At 54.3% G+C, this 22,353-nt stretch overlaps 7 protein-coding genes across 7 annotated transcripts; 3 read left to right on the top strand and 4 right to left on the bottom strand.

The window, feature by feature from the left end:
* Positions 1-1,915: 1,915 nt before the first annotated feature.
* SPBR_05290 (uncharacterized protein) lies at positions 1,916-2,635 on the top strand (the record flags this gene model as incomplete). Its single annotated transcript, XM_040763567.1, has 1 exon — positions 1,916-2,635. The coding sequence occupies one exon, from the start codon at positions 1,916-1,918 to the stop codon at positions 2,633-2,635; it is 720 nt and encodes a 239-aa protein (XP_040615738.1).
* Positions 2,636-8,791: 6,156 nt separating this feature from the next.
* Positions 8,792-10,756, bottom strand: SPBR_04798 (ATP-dependent RNA helicase mitochondrial precursor; the record flags this gene model as incomplete). The annotated part of the gene is made up of 1 exon (XM_040763075.1): positions 8,792-10,756. The coding sequence occupies one exon, from the start codon at positions 10,754-10,756 to the stop codon at positions 8,792-8,794; it is 1,965 nt and encodes a 654-aa protein (XP_040615737.1).
* Positions 10,757-11,214: 458 nt separating this feature from the next.
* Positions 11,215-11,784, bottom strand: SPBR_05347 (uncharacterized protein; the record flags this gene model as incomplete). Its single annotated transcript, XM_040763624.1, has 1 exon — positions 11,215-11,784. One exon carries the CDS (start codon positions 11,782-11,784, stop codon positions 11,215-11,217), a length of 570 nt encoding a protein of 189 aa, XP_040615736.1.
* A 685-nt stretch (positions 11,785-12,469) lies between these two features.
* On the bottom strand, positions 12,470-13,171 carry SPBR_05295 (uncharacterized protein; the record flags this gene model as incomplete). Its single annotated transcript, XM_040763572.1, has 1 exon — positions 12,470-13,171. One exon carries the CDS (start codon positions 13,169-13,171, stop codon positions 12,470-12,472), a length of 702 nt encoding a protein of 233 aa, XP_040615735.1.
* Positions 13,172-14,323: 1,152 nt separating this feature from the next.
* Positions 14,324-16,156, top strand: SPBR_08923 (uncharacterized protein; the record flags this gene model as incomplete). The annotated part of the gene is made up of 1 exon (XM_040767049.1): positions 14,324-16,156. One exon carries the CDS (start codon positions 14,324-14,326, stop codon positions 16,154-16,156), a length of 1,833 nt encoding a protein of 610 aa, XP_040615734.1.
* A 432-nt stretch (positions 16,157-16,588) lies between these two features.
* SPBR_05268 (uncharacterized protein) lies at positions 16,589-17,362 on the bottom strand (the record flags this gene model as incomplete). Its single annotated transcript, XM_040763545.1, has 1 exon — positions 16,589-17,362. One exon carries the CDS (start codon positions 17,360-17,362, stop codon positions 16,589-16,591), a length of 774 nt encoding a protein of 257 aa, XP_040615733.1.
* A 2,431-nt stretch (positions 17,363-19,793) lies between these two features.
* SPBR_04885 (mitochondrial protein) lies at positions 19,794-21,512 on the top strand (the record flags this gene model as incomplete). Its single annotated transcript, XM_040763162.1, has 1 exon — positions 19,794-21,512. One exon carries the CDS (start codon positions 19,794-19,796, stop codon positions 21,510-21,512), a length of 1,719 nt encoding a protein of 572 aa, XP_040615732.1.
* Positions 21,513-22,353: the final 841 nt, after the last annotated feature.

Below are 22,353 nucleotides of genomic sequence, written 5' to 3'. Positions count from 1 at the left end.
CCTTGGCTCCGTCTCGTCTCAGATTCCTCGGGCCACTCGCTCCTCGCGCTTCGCTTCACGTTCAGCTTGTCTTGCATCCTCGCCGACGTCCAGAACGGGAAATTATTCAAATATTCCGTGTCAGCCGCCCCTTATCCCGACAACCCGCGGCTCGGTGGGACATGCTGCTGTGCGCCGCCAGGCTGTCCTCCTATCCGAGGCCGTCCCACGCCCTTCGTCCCTTGTCCGAGACGTGCATGGGCAACGGCCCAAGTGTCCAGGGCGCCCAGATGCCGTCTGAATGGCCGCCTCTTCCTCGGCCTGGCCGCCGACAGCCGTTTAGAACGGCAAGAGAGCCAAAGCGAAACCCGCAAACCCACAAAACCGCGTGCCGTCTACAAGACACAGATCATTGCCGGCAGATGTCCGCCGCTGTTTCGATCTCCGGTCTCCAGTTTTCAGTCTCCAGTTTCCATCGTCGATTCCATTCTTGATGCCCCATAATCGCCGACGTTGTGCTGCAGTACTCCCCTCTGGGCTGCATGACTCGAAACGGCATTTCCAGGACACCCCTTTGCGCGTGTTAGTTGTTAGTGCCCGGAAAAGTGGGTATTGCTGGGGTGTGGGTGGCGGAAACGAGAAAACCAGTTACGGCGAAGATAATGTGGTCGCCGGGGATCTGGGCGGATTGGTAGTGGTGCTTCAGTGGGGGCGACGGGGCCTCACGCGGCTCAGCCCAACGATTCCAGCAGTCGGCGACCCTATTTTCGGCGGCCGAGTCAGAGAGAGTAGTCGCCGGCCATTCACGTGACGAGGTTACTTTGTACAGTCGACTCGCCGGCCGCTCCAAGTATTTTCCTCGGCCATTTCTCCTCGGCGACTGCGACGTGTGGGCTGGATTGTGAAGGATCGCTTCGTCATCTGTACGTCTGTCCGAAACGGGATACAACCTTCTCTGCGGGTGTGCAGGGAGGGCTTACATGAAGCTGACTGCAGCCACCGCCAAATCGTCGACAAAGTGGCGTTTGCTGCAAGCTGTCATCAATATATTTGTGGGCGCTTCACACAAATGGCAAGTTTGCAAGTTTCTGTTTCTGTCCGACAAAGAGTAAGCGTCGACTATTTATCTGCTGAAGAGTCTGAGGCGTGTGGCGTCTTGACCATGTCTCATATGCTGTGGAGGTCGAACACGGAGCGCTGGGCTGTAAGTCTGTGCACATGATCTTATGTTCGACGTATGAACGTATTAATCCTCCGTAGGGCTGCAATGCCCGTGCACGCCGTGTTTTGATGAGCCTAGGTGTGAGATTTGGGTAGATTATTTGTATGTGTCTTTTTGTTTTCTTTTTTTTTCTCAATCTTCTAAAACAAAAACTACCCCATTCCTTTTCTGATTTTTCTATTCACTTATTCACGTACTTCCCTTCTCTCCCGATTCCCTTACCAAGTACAAGACGCGGCCCAGGCGGCAGTTGCCAGCCACTGGCGGGTTCGAACATCTTGGTTTCTGGCCTGTTTACATTTGCATTTATCCAGGGCAATTTCCCGCCTTGTCGAATAACATGGAAACAATACAAAAGCATCACCATCGCAACCATTCAAGTAAACATGACCATCTTTGCCTTCAAACCAATCACGTTCGGCGCGATAAACAGCATGGAGCAAGGATGGGTAAGTTATGTCCTGGCCATGATGTTGTTATTTTCCTACAAATAAAGTGGCTACATAATCTCGGCATAGAAGAACAGTGGCTGAACAGATATTCAACACAATAAATATACTTGATGATGCACATCAAAACAGTGTATTTCCATCCATCGTCTCGATGCTTTCTTTGTGTATTTGGTGATCAGCTCTCGACGAACAACAACGCAGCCTCGAAAACCAGTCAACAGCACGACCGATACACATCTGCGAAAAGCAACCAAAAAACAACATGTTGATCCCGACGTGGCTGCAAGTGTCCACAGCCTTTCTCAGCCCGGCCGTCTCCCAGAGCGCACAGACAACCAGCATCGGCCCACGGCAGCCCGACCCAAATGCAGCATTCAACCCCATGCCCGTACCCTACACCACCTGGGAACCCAACGGACAGCCCAGCGTCGTCGGCAACGTCCCAACGCTCGTGCCAGCACCCCCGCCCGCCGCACCCCCCGCCGCGCCGCCAACGACGGCCTGGGTCCTGCCGAGTCCAAGTCCGACGCCGGAGCCCGTGCCCGTCCCGTTCTCGCAGACGCCGACCTGGACGCCCGGTGTGCCGTCCGCGCCCAGTCTGGCACCGCAACCTCAGCCACAGCCTCAGCCACCGCCTCCCCATGGCGGCCCGCCGCCGCAAGTGGCAGGCCCGCCCCCCGTCGTCGTCGGCGGCTCGGCCACCGTCATCCTCAGCCCCGACAAAACCGTCATTGTCGAGAACCCGGCCGTGACGCTGCCGCCCTACGGTGCCGGCGGCCCACCGCCCGATGCCGCGGCGGCCTGGATGAGCGTGCCACCCGGGTGGTATGCCACGACGTACTACATGTGCCAGGGACGGGGGTGCGCGTGGCACATAAAGATCCAACCAGTGGCAAGCGCGGGCAGCAGGCAGAGAGGCCGCCTTTGGTCAGGGCTGGGACAGGGCATGCTTGTCACAGTTGTTGTGCTGGTTGTGCGTTGATGCTCGGCTCGAGGGTTGCGGGGGTCTCTGTCTGGTCTCGATTCGGGTCTCTCTTACTATCACTTGTCTGCTTTATCTTGTATACACAGCTGCTGTAAACACAACATTCACTGAAATAGTTCCATCTCCCACATAAACAATAATAAGCAGTCGTATTGATCGTATAAAACTTTGTATTTGAAATAAACAGAAGGTACACCGACGTGCCGCCTCATAACGCGCCGTACTTCGTAAGCAATAACGCAATATACGACCTTTTAAACAAAGCTTTCTTGCAACACGGTGCGCAAACAACGCTTGATGGGCTTTTGTCGCCCGCAGTTGTTCCAGGCACATATCCCCAGATCACGTTCGCCGGATCCACGTCTTGTAGGCTGATTCTGGCCTTGCAACGCTAGAGATTGGATGATCCGTTACAAGTATTGTAGAACAGGCCAAGTCTTTGCCTCGGACCTAAATCGAAGTAAATGTGTATTTTCTTCTAGATGTAACGTGGCAACTTTGACATAAAACGTTGTGCGGCCCTCATGTGGTTGCGTCTGCTCCTGGTGAAAACACCAGCCATGATTGGTAGGCCGATCCCAACTCGAACAGACTGTAATCTCTCCCAGACTCCATGATTTTGGTCCGTCTGTTGTCTGTTGGCGTGTAGATGTATATATCTCGCTGGTGACACGCGCTGCGCAGAATAGTAGAAGGTCCATGGTCCTCTTTCACTATCCCAGCCCGATGAACCAAAAGTCTTTTTGGTTGTCTTTGGTCTTACCGCAATCTAAGCAGACCGTGTCCTTTGTCGGCTTCAAGCTTGAAAGGCCATGCGTTCTGTAGAATTCGTGACAAGCACTACAGCAGGCATCTTGCACCTCCTGAACAGAAGGCTCGTCCTTGTCGCGCGTGACGCCGTTGGGGATGGTCTTGACTGTGGCAGTACCGAGCACCTCCACGGCGGCTAAACATGCCATTTTTCTGAAGTCTTGCAGGGGCCCGGTGGAAGGGCGTGGTGCACATGTGCACACTCTAGCCTCGTGCTTCTTCATCAAGTGCCAAGAAGTATCTCACCGGAAAAGACGAGTCATTGTACTTTGCGTTCAAAGGCGGCTCCTGCTCCACACGTGTAAGCTCCCCAGCCGGACGTTTCGCCCGCATGGTTGTGGCCTCCTTCATTAACGCTGCCTTTTATTTGTAGCCCATCATCCGACGGCGCATGAGTACCTCGTGGTGTTCAGTTTTAGTGACAAGGTAACGGCTTCAATAAACTTAACACGTGCGTCACCCAAATCACATGTCGACGTTTCGATGGCCTCAAGGTCCCGCGGGATCTTCTTCTCTGCTCTGTCGAGCTCGAGCTCGAGTTCTCCGATTGAACTCTCGGGGACACCGTCGTTAAGGACGACTCTGTCACCCATCTCAGCCAAGCGTAAGGTGCGCAGGGCATATTACAAGGACACATTCGTCGTAGAGCTTGGTGAGTCCCAATATGTCAATTCTACCCAAAAGAATGTCGTGCATGTCAACCATGGGACTTTACAAATATCACATCTTCTTGCGACATCATCCCTTGTTGGTCAAGAATCGCCAAGAATCGTTGCAAGATCGCTTCTTGAGCTGGTTGATTCATGGGGACATTGCACCGTTCGCAATAGACGGCATAAGCGCGACGGGGGCCGGAGCACAACGGTCTCTTTCGTGTCTCATAATCCGACTGTCTTCTTCGACAGTGTGTCGTGGATGACATGGGGTTGAATTTCTTGACGATATCCCAGTTTGGTGAAAGAGCTTCCCATTAAAGCGCGGTGAGAATAATATTCTTCCGCTTGGCAACCTTATCGGCCAAACACATCAAGCGTTCATGTCGATGTTCATAAAAGCACCAGCGCAAAGAACTTTGATGCTTTGTGTTGTTGGATTTGGCAGCTGAGATGCACAGTTCACAGCTGTTGCACACAGTCGAACCCAGGCCATAAGAGAAGTACCTGAAACCCGTGGGGATGTTCACTTCTCGGCACATCAAAGATGAAGCCTTTGTAGGGACAACATGCCATTGACCGTACAGCCCACGGGACACATGAATCAGGATCTGAATCAGATGCCAGGCGCCGAGGAGGCTCTTCAGACATAGCGCGCAATGTTTCTGCCAGCAAGCCTCTAAGAGACTCATCCGGCATTCGATCGATTTTCTGAGCCTTATCAAAGTGCCGATAAGTATACTTGAGAGGCAAAAGGTAGACTCCGGACAGAATCTTGTAAATTTCCATTCACTCGTCTTCGAGCATACTGTCGTCCTCAAACCGGCTCATAAAACAAGACATCACGAAACACAATCAACTTTTGGTGGCCATATATGCCTCTGTAGGCAGATTCAAGACGGCTGGTCTCCACCACTCGCGCATGTCCATTTCGTGGCCACGACACGATACTCGAGACGCGTGGCTCGCTCTCCTGGACTTCATTGGCCGGTGTGTGGCCTAAGGCCAACGTCGGAGGAGCTGTGGTGTCGGTACGACCTCGACCATAAAATACGAGTGCAACAGGCAAGCTGGTCCCTTCATAACACGTCCATCATTGCCGTGAACGGCAGCTAAAACTCCAGAAAGACGTTGGTCAGCATGTCGGTTTCAACAAACAGCAGCGGAAGTGAATGAGAAAAAAAAAAAAAAATGAAAAAAAAGAAGAAGAAGAAGAAGAAGAAAAAGAAAGAAAAAACAGAATTTGGCGGGCTTACATGTCCCTTCGCACCGCACTTTGTTTCCTCAAAAATTGAAGACAAAGCAACATTTTTCAACCCGTTGGTAGTACGCACACCATCCGGCAACCCGTCCCCTCGGACTGGCACAAGTATTCCATCTTTGAAAGAGTACAGGCCCAACATGCAAGTCTTTCAAAGAAGATCAAACACTGTTTGCTGTTCGCATACTCAGCAGTGTCGATGGTAGTGCCAACCGGAACAAACGATTACCTACCGTTGCTGCAGCCGATGACACTCCTCGGCAACCGCCGTCTTTTGCGCACCGAATCCTCGGCTTGTTGTAGATTCAAGCGCCGGACACATCACAATTGTTCGACTACTGTCGAGGGGCGCGTCGTGTGATCTTGCAAACACGTCTCTTAACCCAATGAACGGCTTCGAGTACGTCTCGTTCATTTCCCTGTCCTCTCAGGAATGTCAGATGATTAAAGGCAGTATCTCAGATCCAACCCAGTCTCAGTGTTGCCCATCGAACATATGTGGCAGGCTGTCCCCTTGCGGCGATCCATTAGCCGACACAGTGACTTTGGTGATGCCTCGGAGGTGACTGTCTCGCGATGCTACCGGTCATCCACAGTGTCGTCCATAATTGGTGAAAGAAAATGTGGAGGATGATAGAGTAGGCCACAGTTGCGACAATGGACCACTGTTAGAACGGTGGCCGAAGACGAACGGGGGGTCCATGGCGTCCAAAAGAGGATTGGTTGACTGTCTGTACTTTGTTAATAAAATGGACGAAACTGAAGGGCAAAGGAAGGTTGGTGCTGTGACTGACCTCTTGATGGCTCCGTAAAAACATCCGTACGTCTGTTGGTGAAACATCATTCGGCATGCTATGCTTCTCTGGCGTCGCCATTTTCGATGGGCTACGCGGACTCATGGTTGACCTGCGTCTGCATAGGACCGAAAATGTAGTCGTAGACCATAACAAGACCCGGTAGAAGACGCAGATACTGGGAGCCTGAACACCACATTTGGTGATGGTCGAAGAAGAGAGAGAAAAGGAAGAAGGAGAGAGGGAGGGGGGAGAGGGAGGGGGGAGGGGGTTTATATACTTTTTCTGGGCAGGCAGACTGAGGACAGCTGCGGGCAAAGGCGGGCATGTGAGCTGAGTCTGGTTAACGGATCGGCAGGGCAAACATCGACGCAAAGGTGCGGCGAGAGGCCCGCATGCAAAGCGCCCTACGAAACCGCACAATCCGTCACTTTTGTACTGAATCTGCTCTTTCTTTTGGTCAGAAGATTGCTTTAGCTACATTTGGGACAAAGCTCAGTCTGGGAGCTGTGAAGGTTCCTCTTTTTCGTCAGTGTTTGTTCACACGCCCTTCGGATTGAGTTGAAGTGCCGTTTTTGCTGGCTTTTGCCGAGTTTTGTTGTTTTCTTTCTTTTCTTCATGTTTTCTTTGTCTTCTCTTCAGACTAAATTTAATCACACCCATATTTATTCTCAGACTTCTTTTGGTTTCCTGTTCCTGATTGTCGTCACTCTCTATTTGCCTTTTCAGTCAGTATCTGTTGACTCATCTGTCGTCGAATCTCTACGATTTATTCTCTGTCTACTTTGATTTCTCTCGGTCTCGTTTCTTTCTTTCACTCGACCCGGCATCCAGCAGTCAAGTCACTCTTGAAGTCCATTACTTTACTCTTGTCCAACTTTTGTCAGCCTCTTACCACCTTCACTACAGCTGCACTTCACCCACCCATCGCTTCTTCTTTCTTTATTTGAGGTGGGGAACGGGGCAAGTTTATTTCTTTTTTCGTTACAAAGTAGCCAGTCTGTTGATGTATCTCCTTCAGGTCTTCTTTGTGTCTTCTTGCCGTCAGTCTACTCTTGTACTTTGCGTCAATCTCCATTCCACTCTCCGTAGCTCAATCTATGCCTCGTCTTGGTTCTCTCTTATTCTCCTTCCCCTTTCGTTGTTATGTTTTTTGTCATTTATTCATCATCTCAGTCTTGTCCCATCCGGTGGTGACATTCCAGGTTCACTCTTGTTATCCGTCTCTCAAACTTTACGCACTCGAGTGTTGTCCTCATCGTCAGCCCTGTCTGTCTTCTGTAGCAGTTCCAGCATCGAAATCTGATTTTATTTTACTTAGTTTTCTGTCAGCCCTTTACGATAACTGGTGGGGCGTTTTCTCAGTTTTTAATCTCTTCGCCAAATCTATAACACCAAGCTTTGGTCTTTGGTGTCAGACTCTCATCAGCTCTCCATGTTACCTCCGCTATGCACGGTCCTTTGTTTTTTTTGTTTTTTTTTCATCTGGCTCTCATTTCTATTTTCTGTGACTCAAGTCATCAGCCAGCTCTGCTTTCTTTACAAGACTCTGCTTTACATCACCTGTCCACGTAGCCCACTTTGCTGTTCTGGGACCTCTGTCTGTCTGTCTTCATCAGTCGGCTTATATTGCCTCCTCGTAGCTATTTACTTTCTTCTATCTTTTTGTTCACCAGTCGCGTCTTTTAGCTCGTTTCGCCTTCCCACCCAAACAGCGTCCCGGTATCTCTTGGCCTGGGATAATCTGGGGACAAAGTGTAAGTTAGTTGATTCCACATCACCTCAGCTCTGGTTCACTAATTGCGGCAACTGTTATCCTTGCCCTTTTAGGATTGTGGAAATGCCCCAAAGGACGTTTTCCGTGTTGGATTGGAGAATTTACGCATAATTTTGTTATGTACAAAGCCAATGATTTGTTCATTTAAGTACCTGAAGGCATTGACCATTTTTTAAAATCACGTAGTGGACGATATGTTCCATTTTGTTTTTTAAAAAAAAGAGAAAAACAATATTGAAACCTAATCAAAGTCATATTTAAATATCCTTAAAAAATAGATATCATCATATACTTGCAAATCTAACAGAGCTGTTTTTCCACGAGTTTTTTTCTTTTTCTTTTCGAAGCCTTGGCGACAAAGCTCACTAGCAGACAAAGAAGTCTGGGGAAGGACCCTAAAAAAAGTCCACAACCGGCCCACACAAGGTATAGCGTCATGTTTCAACCGTGGATGTCTTCTTTTCCGTCCCATGCTTTGCATACAAGATCCGATACTATCGACGTGGTATGTCAACAACCGTCGTGACAACGTTCTATATTCCGCTCCTACTTTCTTCGCACCGTAAAAGACATGGCCATGTTTGACGTTGGTATGAATTGACATGGATGATGAATGACTGCACATTACGTGTAAAAACACCATAACAGAGAACGACGTGAAAACGCATTCTGCCCATGCATGATAGCCGCCCATCTATCCCTTTCCTTTTTGTAAACCGGTTCTCCGTCGCCATCGCCAGTCCGTGCCTTTTGTGTCCACTTGATCTATACGAAAAACAACCGTGGCGTTGTCCCATGGGACCCTCTAAAGAATCAAACAGTTATGCAGTCGTAGCTTGTGCGCCCCCCTCGCGGTTCTCAGTTCCGACCACCGCGTCTGCCGCCGCCACCGCCGCCACCACCTCCGCCGCGTCCACCTCCGCCTCCGCCACGGTGCGTCCGCGGCGCATCCGCCACGACCACCAGCCCTGGCGTGCCCCGGAGGCCCATCTTGCCCACCGTCGACTTTTGGATGGCCGGCGTACTCACCGCGTGCAGCCCGTCCCGCGCGAATTCGTTGGCCGCCGCCACTAGCAGCGCCTTGTCCCAGTGCAGGCCCTTCATGTGCCCGTTGTAGTAGCCGAGCCACGCCTGGTACGTCTTGCCGACCATCGACTCCTCCATGCGGTCGATGATGGGGCCCAGCTGCGCGGTGCTCGACAAGTCGGGCTCCGTGCGCACAAAGTTGATTTCGCGCAGCACGCGTGTCGGGAAGTAGGACTCGATCGCGGCCACCAGGAACACGCCGCGCCCCACCTCGGCGCCCGACGACCCGGCATCAGGGCCGGCGCCGTTGGACGGGTCCGTGCCCGCGGCGCCACGCGCCGTCCGGCCCAGCCGGTGGATGTACGACTCCTTGTCCATGGGCAGGCCGACCTGGAACACGGTGGTCACGGCCGGGAAGTCCATGCCGCGCGCCACGACGTCCGTGGCCACCAAAATGCCGGTGGCGGCGCCGCGGAAGGCGCTGGTCACGTTTGTGCGCTTGGACTGCGCGTGCCGCGCGTGCAGCGTCCAGGAGGGCGGCATGTCCGGCAGGTTCGCCAGCAGGTAGCCGTAAAAGTCGGCGAGGGCCGCCGTCTGGGCAAACACAATGGCCTTGAACGTGCCGCCGGCGCCCTGCGCGCGCAGCAGCTGCTGCTGCTCCCGGCGGAGGGCGCCCACGAGGGCCGGCGCCAGTTCGGCAAACGTGGGCACCTCGACGAGCAGCTGCGTGACGCGCGCGTGCGTCGACGCCTCGCCCTGGGGGATGGTGGAGATGGAGCGGTAGCCAGGCGACAGCACGAGGCTGGCGACCTGCGCGACGTGCGACGGCACGGTCGCCGAAAACAGCATGCCCTGCCGGCGCGTCGACACCTTGTCGGGTAGGCACGCGACGATGCTCTTGAGGGCCGGCAGGAAGCCCATGTCCAGCAGGCGGTCGGCCTCGTCGAGCACCAGCGTGTCGAGCCGGGCCAGCGCGTCCCGGATGGCGGGCGTGCCCGACACGTGGTCCAGCAGGCGGCCCGGCGTCGACACCAAGATGTCGCAGCCGGCCAGGATCTGCTTTTCCTCGCGGTCCTTGTTCGTGCCGCCCACGGCAATGCACACGTGGTAGTCGGGCAGGCGCTGCAGCAGGTTCTTGGCCTCCTTGGCAATCTGCATCGCCAGCTCGCGCGTCGGCGCCATCACCAGCAGCGAGATGTGGTTGTCCTGGCGCGTCGATGGCCCTCGCCCCGCGCCGCCGCGCGCGCGGTTGCTGCTGCCGCCCCCCAGCGTCCGCTGCTTGTCGAGCATCGTCTGGATCGCCGGCAGCAAAAAGGCAATCGTCTTGCCCGTGCCCGTCTTGGCCTGCACCAGCGCGTCCAGCCGCTTGGGCGGCAGCAGCTCGTGGATCGTGGCCGCCTGCACGGGCATCATGTGCGCAAACTGGAGGTCGTGCGTGATCGTGTCAATCAGCACCGGGTCCACCACCACGCCGTTGGCGTTGATGTCGCTGAACCGCGGCGTGTCCGACGGCACCGCCTCGCTCAGCATCGGCGTGGCCACACCGGACATGTTGTTGGACGAAACGCCCGAGGCCACAGGCGGCGGAAACGGACGCAGCGTGTCGACGGCGTCGGTCATGGCGACATCGCCGTCGTCGCCCTGCGTACGCGGCCCGCCGTTGCGCCCACCACGTCCACCACCACGGCCACCGCCCCGGCCACCACCTCCACCGTTTTCTCCTGCTCCACCGCCGCCGCCGCGGCCACGGTGTCTCGGCCGCCGGTTGGGCTTTCTGCCCGGAGCCTGATCGGTCATTGGCTTATCGTTAGATTGTGTGGTATTGCGTCGTGTGGTAATGCGTCGTATGGCAACGTATGATGAAAAGAGTCAGCGTGCAGAGTGGTCGTCGATGGCTGTGTTTCGAGGGTAAACACTCTTTGTGCAGAGTCTTTGTTTTGCAGCTTGTAATTGAGGCCGTGCATTTCTGGTCCTGTTTTGGGATTTAGTTTACACCAATTTTAGACCGATAACAGTTAAGATCTGAGATAAAGAATCCGGCAGAATAAGGCGGTGAGCAACTACAGCACGTAAAGCCTAATCCCAGGGTCGTGCTGCCCAGCCTTTCTTTCCTAATATGGCAATTCCTGCACTGACACGCCTAGGTGCATAATGTCACATTTATGTGTTCACGTTGCAGTCGATTCAGAAACAGTTTGTTTAAAGAGAAAGAAAGTGCATTGTACATACCTTGCATCTCACCACCGCGTGACCGACTACGACTCACCTTTCAATCTAGTGCTCCCAGTGGCGAGCTCGTCCGCTACGTAGAGCCTGGGCAGTTCCTGGCCGTCGCCAAAGTCCAGCGAGACCACCATCAGCGAGCTGTTGTCCTTGGGCAGGGCCTCCGTCTCGTATGGGTGGATCGTCGGCGCCAGTCCCAGCGCCCGCAGCTCCGACACAATCGCCACCACGTGGTGCGGCGCCTGCAGTTCGCCGCTGCCGTCCTGGGCGGCGACCACCATGCTCACCGTGTCCTGCGCCCGAAAGTGGTGGCCTTGGCCGTCCGCCTGCTTGCTCGCATACCGTGCAACTACCTCGCTCAGGATCCGCTGCAGCTCTTCCATGGAGACCGTCAGGGCATGGTCGGACGGCGACGGCGGCAGGCGGGGCATGTGCGCCAGAATGGCCGCCAGCGGACAGGCCAGGACGATGACGGTGCCGCCGTTGAGGCAGTCTGTGCCTATGGCTGGCATCTTTGTGAAGTCTACAGCGTCGACGTCACCAACGGGAACGACCACCATGACGTCCTTGTAGACTTCCATGAGAGGCGTAGGAGCAGACATTGTGTAGATGGTGAGAAGGAAGGAGATAGTAAGACTGGATAAATGTGTGGTTGTGAATTTGGAGCAGATGAATGAAAACATAGTGTCCAAGGACAGAGGCAGGAGACGTATATATACAATTTGAAAGTGCTTCGTGAAATGATGTTCAATTCAACAGCCCATTTGTGCAGATTTATATGACAGACTGTGCATATGTACGAGTATCCTATGTTTGTTCAAAACTGTCATTTTCTTGCTCATGAAGGAACAAACAGTACTGCACCTGAACAATATGGAAAATCACGCTTATCCTCTCCGTTATGTAGTGTTGTATGTTTTTGTCGGTAATAACGGGTTGTTCATGGATAGTACACAGTGTCTTTGTTGGCTTTTTTCCTTGGTTTATGTTTATTCGTATTTTGCTTACCAATATTTATATTTCTTTTACTTATGCTCCAGTGCTGATTTGCAAATAAGTGAATAAAAGATTCGGCCACATGCATTTTTTACGTTAGTTGCATTAAGAGTTTCATTTTGGGAAAAGAAAAGACTTACCTGTATTGTTTGAATATGTATGTAGTGATCACCAGATCAACCGAGTTTTACAACTACGGGGGAAGTACTTACAATGCTACGTCTACGACCGACCAGCGGCTGTTACGACTTGCAATGACTTACCTCTTTCTTGAACGTACCGTTTTGTCTCTTAATCGCCGAGCCACAGGACATCCGACTCCGGCGGAGGGGGCAGACTGAGCAACTCCTCGTCATCGATGAGGAGGGTGGGCAGGGTTGTGCGCGTAAACTCCGGCGCCAGGACGACTACGCTGCCCAAGGCCTTGTTGCAGCGGACGTCGCCGGTCGGCTCATCGAGCTGGCGAAACACGGGCTGCAGTTGCAAGCACTCGAGGCCGGACTTGATGATGCGGAGCACTTGGTGCTCGATGCAGCCCTGGTCAAGCTCGTCGACCGGGCCCAGCACGACGCAGACGATGTCGGAGGAGGGGCACTCAAAGTGACTGCCGGCGACGACTTCTTGAATCATCTCCTTCAGCAGCGCGATGAAGTTGAAGGCGCTCTCCTTTTCCTCGAGCATGTCGAGGTGGCTGGCACCGGCGTCGACGCGGCCGTGAGGCAGGCCGAACCGGGCGACGATGCAGGCCGTCGGGCAGGCAATGACCACCAGCAGGTCGCGGCCCACATTCGTGGTGCCCAGCGACTTGGTGTCGCGGAACTCAATCCACACGGACTTGTTCACAGGGAGACGCTCATCGGCCAACGCATTGTCCTCGAGGTGCTCGAGCATCGTGTGGCCAAAGTCTTGATCCCGACAGACAAAGCGGTCCAGCTCCTCGTTGAAGTCGAGACTACACTTGTGGTCTCCGTCACATGCCATCGGATCGGCCATGTTGGACCTGTCTCGGCGAGACGTCTTTTCAGTGTTTGTTATTGGGTAGAGGGTTGAAGATGATCCTAGAGAGACCTGCCGTTTTCTTCCTCGAAAGTGGGAAGAAGACTAAGCAGAAAACAAGGTCTACAACACTGCAAAGACGACCGTTAGAGACACTAGAGTCCAAAGTAGCACGAGGTGTGGTTGTTTTCGAGATCTGGTTGGTTTGTTGAAGAGGTAGGTGGTGATGAGGAGGAAACGAAAACAAACTCAGTTCTTGAGGCGAGGCGAGGGCCTTCTTATATACATGATCGACCGACTTGATTTCTTTACTTTTGTTCACGACTGTCGCGATAGTTCCGACGGCCACGTTGTGGTGCTGTTCCTTGAACATTTGAACATTTGCACAATTGAAGCAAAATGTCTTGTTCATAAAATGGTGGTTTGTGTTGTTCTCAACGGTACGTACAAGTTCACAAGAACAAGAACAAAGCCTCCAGCCCTTAGTTCTTTATTTGCCATTGTTCTCTCACAATATTTCAATACGTTCTTTCCTTTGTGTACTGCATTGTTCACGAGGCCTCATTGTTCGGCGTTATTATGTTGTCATTGTCATTGTCTCATTAATCACTACAGTGCATATAGCAATAGTGCTGCACATCTCAACTAAACACACTATTCCATTGAAAGCACAGCTAGCACGTTTTAACAATAATCTTCCACGGCCTCGACGTGACTCCGTGCGCTTTACGTCTTCTTCGAATAACCCGTGAATTACTTTTCATTCAGAATTTTGAGCGTTTGTACTACTTTTTACTGCATTTTTTTGGAGTCCCCTGCGGTGGATTCTGTTTGCTTTATTCAAGCTGTCGCGGAAAGAGCTACCCATCTTCAGTCTTTCCCAAAATGGAACTAAAGGCCATGTGGTTACACAGACCCTACACTTCCTACACATACTAATTGCTGCTGATTGATCCTCTCTGTTGGCATGACAAAATAAAGTTCCCAAAATATCTGCTGGATTCCTCTCGTCTTCTGTCTTCTTCCAACCTATCTATCACAACTTCCTTTCCGCGCCAGCGCCCACCATTCGACCTGTTTCCACCAGCCATAACACTTGTTATAAACAAAACCATTTGAGCGATGTGGTTCTGAAGGGAGCCACGAATCATGGCGTCCAATCCTGCTGAGACGCCTGACCATCGTCGAACGAACCACAGCGCCGACGAGTCCGACAGAACAGAGGCTTTGAATGAGAACATCATCACTATCCCGGAGTCGCCCACGAGCGGGCGCGAGGTGAATCGAGTCGCATTCAAAGAGCCTTCGGACCACGAGGCGACGTACTATTACGCCGCGTTCCCAAGCCAGCCCCGTCTATTGGGCCGCACGTCAAGTGCCACTACGCCTTGGTTTTATAACGAGGACTGGCCTCCCAAATATCGCTACTACCACAGTGGTCCGGAGGACGCTCTCAATTCCGCGACGGCGGCAGGGCCTGTTGGACCCCATCCGATTCACGCCTCGTGGGAGACAGGCACACGGGGCAAGGTCATCAATGCGCTCTCACCCATTCCGTGGACATCGATTGACGTCTTGCGAATTGGCCGCACGACCATCGAGGAAAACAAACGGCCTGTCATTGTCTGGGTGGGTGTTGCATCCCAGGCAGCAGAGGCCGGACATGTTCCCTGGTCTCTTGTCAGCATAGTCCTAAAACGCGTTCGCCACGTCCTTGACAGCGACGGGCTGCAGGATGTTGAATGCGAGTTGCGCGTCTCGGACGTGTCACATGCCTCAGGCACTCGACTTCGTCAGCGTCAACATGACATCGATAGGAGAAGTCACTCGGCATGGGAACTTACAGCGACCCATGCGGTGTCGACGAGCCTTGGCCAGGCCGTTTCGCCAGCGAATAACCCTAATTTCGATGGAACGTTGGGTCTATATCTGGCCCCTGACGCCTCTATGAATGACGACGCTATATGGGCACTGACGTGTTACCACGTCGTGTTGCCTGATCTTTCGGAATCCCCCGCAAATCGCCCTAATCGAGAGGCAGAGGCTGGCGGGTCACAACTGGGCAAGCAGACATCGGCAAACACCTGCAGGGTGAATGTTCTCCTCCCTGTGCCCAGTGTGATCGAGAGTTGTTTGAAGCCGATGAGAGACGTCGTTGCATCCACCGAAAACGAATTCAAGAACGCGACTGCTCAGCAAGGTCTCCAGGCTGCGTTGCAAATGCCAACACACAAAACATTGCTTAGACAAAGAGAGTTGGTGGAACTTCTCGAAGCATTTGCACAGTCTAATGAAAACTGCGTCATTGGCTTTGTTGAGCATGCTCCACCGATTCGTATCACAACGGACCCAAGATATACTCGTGATTGGGCACTGATTGCCCTGGACCGCAACAGGTTCCCGACACAGTTCACGTTTCCTAACGTGGTTGATTTGGAGACAGATCTTCCCGGGCCCCCAGTCAAAACGGCAGTCGAAAAGGTCCTGGGCTGTGCTCCTGATGCCCTCCCTGCCGATGGCATGATGCGGCTCAGAGGTATCATACCGCTTCGAGAACAACGCGGCGCCCACATCCTGCACCCGTGGACAACTATGTGCCAAGATGACAGTCGCCCAATTGTCTTCAAAAGAGGCCGCAGCACTGGCATCACCGTTGGCCTCGCGCTCGATATACAGTCCACCACGCGGGCCTACTTGCGGGAGGGCATTATGGAACAGGAGAGCTACGAGTGGGCGATAATCCACGCGAGCGGCATCGATAAAAATCGGGAGCCTGCCAAGAAGATACAATCATTCACGGAAGCAGGCGATTCTGGTTCGGTGGTGTTCGACATCACCGGTCGCATTGGCGGTCTCGTGGTTAGGGGCACGAACCACGCTATGCGGCATTTGCAAGGCTATGATATCACATACGCCACGCCGATGGAGCATCTACTGAAGGACATCGAGACGGAGCTAGGAACGAAAGTACGCATCCTCTAATAGAACCAGGAGCACTGTTTCTCTTTCGGCGTCCTCATCAAGCGCGGCGAGCTCGACGGCACACCGTGTGTTGTACCTTTTACACAAGCTGCCGAACCGGCGTGCATCGAGACGGTCGACACTGACCCGGAGCGGTTGATGACCAAAGACCTGGCATACCGTGAGGGGAGACGGAAAGGACGTCAGTCAGTGACAACCGCCGAGTACGTCAATGCAGTGAATGTGTATTTGACGAAGTTGGCAGAAGAAATTGAGACCATAGTAAAGAAAGTAGTAAAATAAAACGGCAATTAACAATTACTCAGTCCATTTGGACAACAAAGAGTATCTAGGGTGATGAGGCAACGTCATACAACAAATTCATGGACGTTCAAAAACAGTACAAAATCAGCAAGGAAACCCAGCAACAACAAACAACACAGCGCAGCCAGTCTACAGCCCCCAGTGCATCGCTGCACTGGCCACCAGTGCCATGGCCAGCGCACCCACCGCCGACAGTCCGCTCAATCCGGTAGCGCCGCTCGTCTCTGTCGGCGGCTTCGCGCTCGTCTTGGAGGCCGATGCCGTCGCGGTTGTGCTGTTGCGTGTCGAGTTGGAGGCGTGCGTGGGCGCCGCGGTGGTCGTCGGGACGGTGGCGGTCGTGCCCGCACCGGTCGGCGACGTGGTGGCCGAGGTCGTCGACGTTGTCCCCGTAGTGTCCGTGGCGCTGCCGGTGCCCATGGTTGGGGCCGTTTCCGTCGCGGTCACCGTGCCCGTGCCCGTGCCCGTGCCCGTGGCGGTGCCGGTTGCCGTCCCGGTGGTACCACCACCGCCGCCGCCATTGGCCGCACCGCTCACAATCGTAAACGGGCTCGAGTACTGGAAGTGGCTGTTGTCCGCGTCCAGCGTAAAGTTGAGACCATACACCTTGGCGGCGCCCAGGCCGGCGTCGACGTTCCACACAAACTTCAAGTCCTGGTTTTGCACGTGGCCGATGACGGAAATTGGCTTCAAATCGCCAGAGGAGGCGCCGCCCACCAGCGTGATCGTGGTCGGACCAGTGGGCGTTGTGTCCGAGATCAGCGTCCAGGTCACCGTGAAGGGTTGGCCGGCTGGGACTTGGGCGCCGACGGGGGGGGTGGTGACGGAGTCAAAGTTGGCATCCTGGGCGCGGACGACAGCGGCACCCAAGGCCATAGCGGCCGCAAACGAAGCGAAGGAGGGCATTTTGGAGACAGTGATGAAAAGGCAAAATATGTACAGAATTAATATGTATGAACAATGGATGTGGTGAAGGCTATGAACGAGTGAAGAATGTAAATGAATAGCGAGTGAGTCGGGACGTAGGGGTAGGTAACGAGAGTATTAGTATGAAAACAAACGAGTACTCCTCAACCGGATAATAAAATCAGGGGTAGAGAAAGACGTAAGGAAGAAGGAGAAAAAAAAGAAAAAAAAAGAAAAAAACGGGAGAAAGGGGGTGATGGACAGGACGATCGTGGGCATACCCGTTTTCTTATAGCCCTTTGCAACGCCGTCTTCCTCCAACACCAACTCTCTCGTCCAACATGCACACCCTGCATCTGCTCATCTCCGTTCACTCATCCTCCCGTCTTTCGATTTGTCGACGCCCAGCCGCTTTGCAGTCATACTATCATACCATCCTACAGTCATACGCTATCAATATCCGACGCATTGCAGGCCTCACCGGAGATGCTTTTTCTCTGTATCCGCAACAGGCAACAAGCTCATCGACACAAGCTCCATGCTGTTTTGGTTTTATTGCTTTCCTCCACATAGACATGCTCAGATGCTGAGCCGTCTTTGCACCTTTCTCACCGTCTGCCATGTCACCACAGCATTGGTATTCGCTTCGTTGAACGCCACAGAACTGAACGTCATTGCGTCTCTCTGCCAAAGCAGAGAATGCATCTCGGCCCTACCGCAAGGACAGCCACGACTCCGTGGACAGCCAATGGTGGCCACCAAATGACAGGCAGGCAGGTAGTCAGACTGGCATTGCTACGCCTTCGCGCTTGTCACCATGTTACCACACCCGATCCAGCCCCCGACTTTCCTCTTTCGTCGTGTTTTCCGCCGAATCTGTCACTGGACCACGTCGTCTGTGGCTTTGCTTTTTGTTCATTTACGTTTTGCCGTAATTGCACGAAGCGAGAGAGAGAAAAAAAAGGTATATTCGCTTCTAATACGCTTCAGTTTGGTCGCTCCTTTTAATTTATTGCGTGGCACAGCAAAGGGCAAATCCATCTTGGTATTTAAAATGGAATGATTTAGCATATGTAGTTTTCAGATCAGAGACTGAATACAACGTCGAGACGAATGGAGGACGTCGGCCGAGCAGTACCACTTTTCTCAAACAGACGAATGTATCTTCCTCGTCTACCTGGCGCAATCCTGTTACATCGGTACATTGCACATCTTGCTCGCCCGATTTAGCCAGCTCTGCGAGGTCTAGGACCTGCCTTTCTTTGGCGGCATCCTTTGTGCTTCGCGACTCCTCCACAACTACGACATACAACGAATACCGCTCCAACAAACGCCGGAGCACCGCAATCCTTCTTGCTCAGTTTGAATCACCCCGAGCCAGTTTTCCCGTCCCGCGTCGCCTAGTTTTTAGATCCTTCAAGGGCTTTATGGCATCCTTCGCGACGGATTTTGTACTATCTTGGTAAATGCACAGATGTACAAAGGATGCCATACGTCGTATGAACAAAGGGCGCTCTATGCGCAAAACTGTGGCTCCGAGAGGAAACCTTAAAATCACGACGGTAAGCCCCTCGCGAGACGGGAGTGCAGGCTGCAGTTCTCTCTTCGTCACTCCTTTCACATCACAGAGACTCGGATCGCCCATTTCGCATACACATCCGCCGGGACGATGGACATGGAACACGGACGATCATGCGCCAGACAGAGAGGGCAAAGACGGGGTAGAGAAGACGGAGAGGCGTGAGGAAGAGCACGGATGAGGCAACAGAGACCGGCCAGCAACGGCAGAATCCGCTCCGTCAAGACATGCAAACACCTCAACATGTCTGACAGACGGGTCGTCAAAAGGTAAGCCAGTCACCGTTGGCGATGTCAAATGCTCAGTATGCATCCCTGTCTGTGTGACAATGAGGCCATCGAGGGCCACTGAATCGGCAACAGCCGTGGGGCAATTTAGCGTTGCGCAAAGGCCTGGCCTCGACAGCGGCTTCAGTTCCTTGCAGAGGCCCCACAACAAACTAAGACAGGGGGGTTCTCGAGGCGTAACGGGGGAATTCCCGTCGTAATCAGGCAATACTCCCTAGGGCGGGCCGGTATTTTATCCGCCGAACGCAAAACTGGCAGCTTCCCCAGCAATGACGATATGCGTTGAGGCTCGCCACCAATTGCCAGTCCAATCGATTATCTCGATTATCGATTGCGGATCACAACGAAACGACCTGGACTGGCCGAGGACACGAACGCATCGACACGCATCGACACGCATTGACCACACGCACAACCTCGACCACACTGCAGGCGACCTGGGAGGAACTATACGATCCAATGTGCTATAGCCGCCACAGCTGCGCCGCCCGGTAGCCCCAACTGCCAGCCAGGGTGCTGGACTCGACAAAGCGAGCGCAGCGAGGACGCGAGGACGTGCCAGAGGATGCGCGAGTTCCTTAGCTACGTCCTCGAGTCGTTCCGGGACGCCACCGGCTGGAGCCGCGACAATGGCTACTCGGACCTCAACATCGCCGCCAACGAGCTGCTCAACTTCCCCACACCGCGCGGCCTGCGCCTGAGTCTGTCGTCGCTGGCCACGCCGCACTTTGCCACGGGCTACACGCTGGGGTCCGTCGGCGTCGTGGACGGTGCTATTTCCTACCTGTACTCGTCTGTGCCTCTGGGGAACGTCGTCGCCCAGTCCAGCCGGGTGCCTCTGCCCACACTACTCCGGTCGTACCGCCAGCGGCCGCGGCCCAGCGGACTGCCGCCTGTTCTGGATGCCGCGTTTGTCACGCCGCCCCGGGAGCGGGTGACCTTGGAGGGTCTTTTTCCATTTTTGGTGATGCCCGTCCATACACACGTTCCGGCGACGACGACCGCATCGACATCGACAACGACAATCACAGCCACGACAGATTCTACGAGCACAACAACAACGACAGCAACACCATTGCGGGCGTCCCCGCCCGCCGCGACGGTCCTCGCCTCCACCCTCGTCGTTCCCGTCGCCGACCAGCTCGCCGCGGCTGTCCATGAAGCCCGCGCCCTCGTCGACAAGCCCGCCCTCCTCTACGGCCGCCTCTACCTCCCGCGCTCCATGCTCGAGGCCTACATGGTCAAGCGCCTCGCGCCGTCTGTGCAGCTCCAGCTGCGCGCCGTCAGCGACGCCAAGCTGCCCAACGGCGGCACCGTGCTGGGCGTCATGCAGCTCGACCGCGGGCGGTACGGCCTGGAGGGACTGGTGTCGTCGGATGGCGGACTTCTGGGCGTACGCGGGCTCTACAATTTTGGCCACGGCGGCAAGCAGCAGCAGGACGCGGCCAAGTCTCTTGCCGGTGGTGGCGGCGGCGGCGGCGACGTCGACGACCGGCTGAACGGCCGGTTCAGCGCCGGTGGCGAGATTTACTACGGCACGCTGAACAAGTCGGGCGGCGTGTCGTTGGGGGCCCGGTTTGAGACGGCGGCGACGGCAGGGGTCCTCGAAAAGAATGAAAGGTACGAAAAGAACGAAAAGAACGAAAAGAACGAAAAGAACGAAAAGAACGACAAAAACGGGGTGAGCGGGGTGGCCGGCACCCCCCTGACGGCGACCCTCACCATCAACCCCCTCATGGGCAACCTATCGGCCGCGTACGCCGTCGTGGCGCGCGAGGACTGCTCGCTGGCGACGCGCTTCGACTTCAACGTCTACAGCTACGAGAGCGAGTGGTCCGTGGGCATGGAGCTCTGGAGCACGCGGCGGCTGGCCGGGCTGGTGGCTGTCGACGACGCGGAGGCGACGGTGGCCGCGGCGGCGGCGACACCGCCATCGCCTCCCACCGCAAGGAGGACGTCCACGTTTGGCATCCCGGAGCGGAGCTTCCAGGCCAAGATGGAGTGGCGGTTGGATGACACGGTCTTGTCGACACCGGCAGTATCGCTGCCCTCCTTAGAAGCACCACCGGAAGTATCACCACCACCACCACCACCACCACCACGGTCCTCCGAAGAAAAATACCAGGGCGTGCTCAAGGCGCGCCTCAACCAGAACCTCCAGATCGGCCTGCTGTGGGAGGGCCGCATCCAATCGCTGCTGTTTAGTCTCGGGTCGGCCATCGACCTGCACCGCCTGGACCAGCCGTTCCGCACACTGGGTCTCGAGATTCAGTTTTCGTCGTGATTGGGTCTGTCGTTGTTATTGTCAAATGGCATCGCTTTGGTGCACATCCATTCCCGCGGGAAATGGGCATTCGCGCCGATCCAGAGCGTTTTCCGAGGAGGCCCTCACAGGAGCCTCGCACGCCGTCGCCGGCCAACATCCATGGCATATTCCCATCTCTTGCAACTAAACTCCATGATAAACAAAGAATAGATGTAAAAACAAAAGCATTCAAACAAGACAGGACCAGTATCGTGAGTTGTAAGCTACTGCTCATTGCTCTTCAATTGGAATCCTGTTTCGCAGTGGGGGTCGCGGCTCCGTATCTCGCTCAATGGAGTTTCCTGCCCTTTCATCGAGACCCTCTTTGACTCCTCTGTCTCACCTTTGGCCCTCTTTGTTGCGCACGTTTGTGCTGTTGTCTCAGAAAGTGGGCGACTCTTTTCCATATTTTGCTGTATTTGCGGGCCGCCATTTGTGACGTGAGAACCCGGATGGCCAGCCCAGCAGAGTAGCCTACGCCAGCCCCTCGCCTCGCACTGCTCTTGCCTCTTGGTCCGTGCAAATGCTGGCCTTGTCCTTCCGAATTGGGACATGACTTGCACTGACCAGCCAATCAGAACACGCAGATTAGTGGCGGATGGAGTAATACGGCATGCTCGCTCATATTGAGTTGTAGGGGATTGAAAATGCAGTGATGACGAAACAGATAAGCAGGAACGGAGACAGGAAGTACTGCTGTATTAGAATAGATGCGAGACGAAGAAGGAGCGGTGGGCATTTCGCTGCCCAAGGAGGCATTTGCCCTGTACGTCGTTTTACACCCTGAAAGACGACATATTTGAGAGGTTGTGACTTTGAC

Source organism: Sporothrix brasiliensis (assembly GCF_000820605.1).
Source record: "Sporothrix brasiliensis 5110 chromosome Unknown Cont21, whole genome shotgun sequence".
NCBI classification, from domain to species: domain Eukaryota; kingdom Fungi; phylum Ascomycota; class Sordariomycetes; order Ophiostomatales; family Ophiostomataceae; genus Sporothrix; species Sporothrix brasiliensis.
Note: the sequence above shows the minus strand (reverse complement) of the source record. Positions and strands in the feature narration are given on the sequence as shown.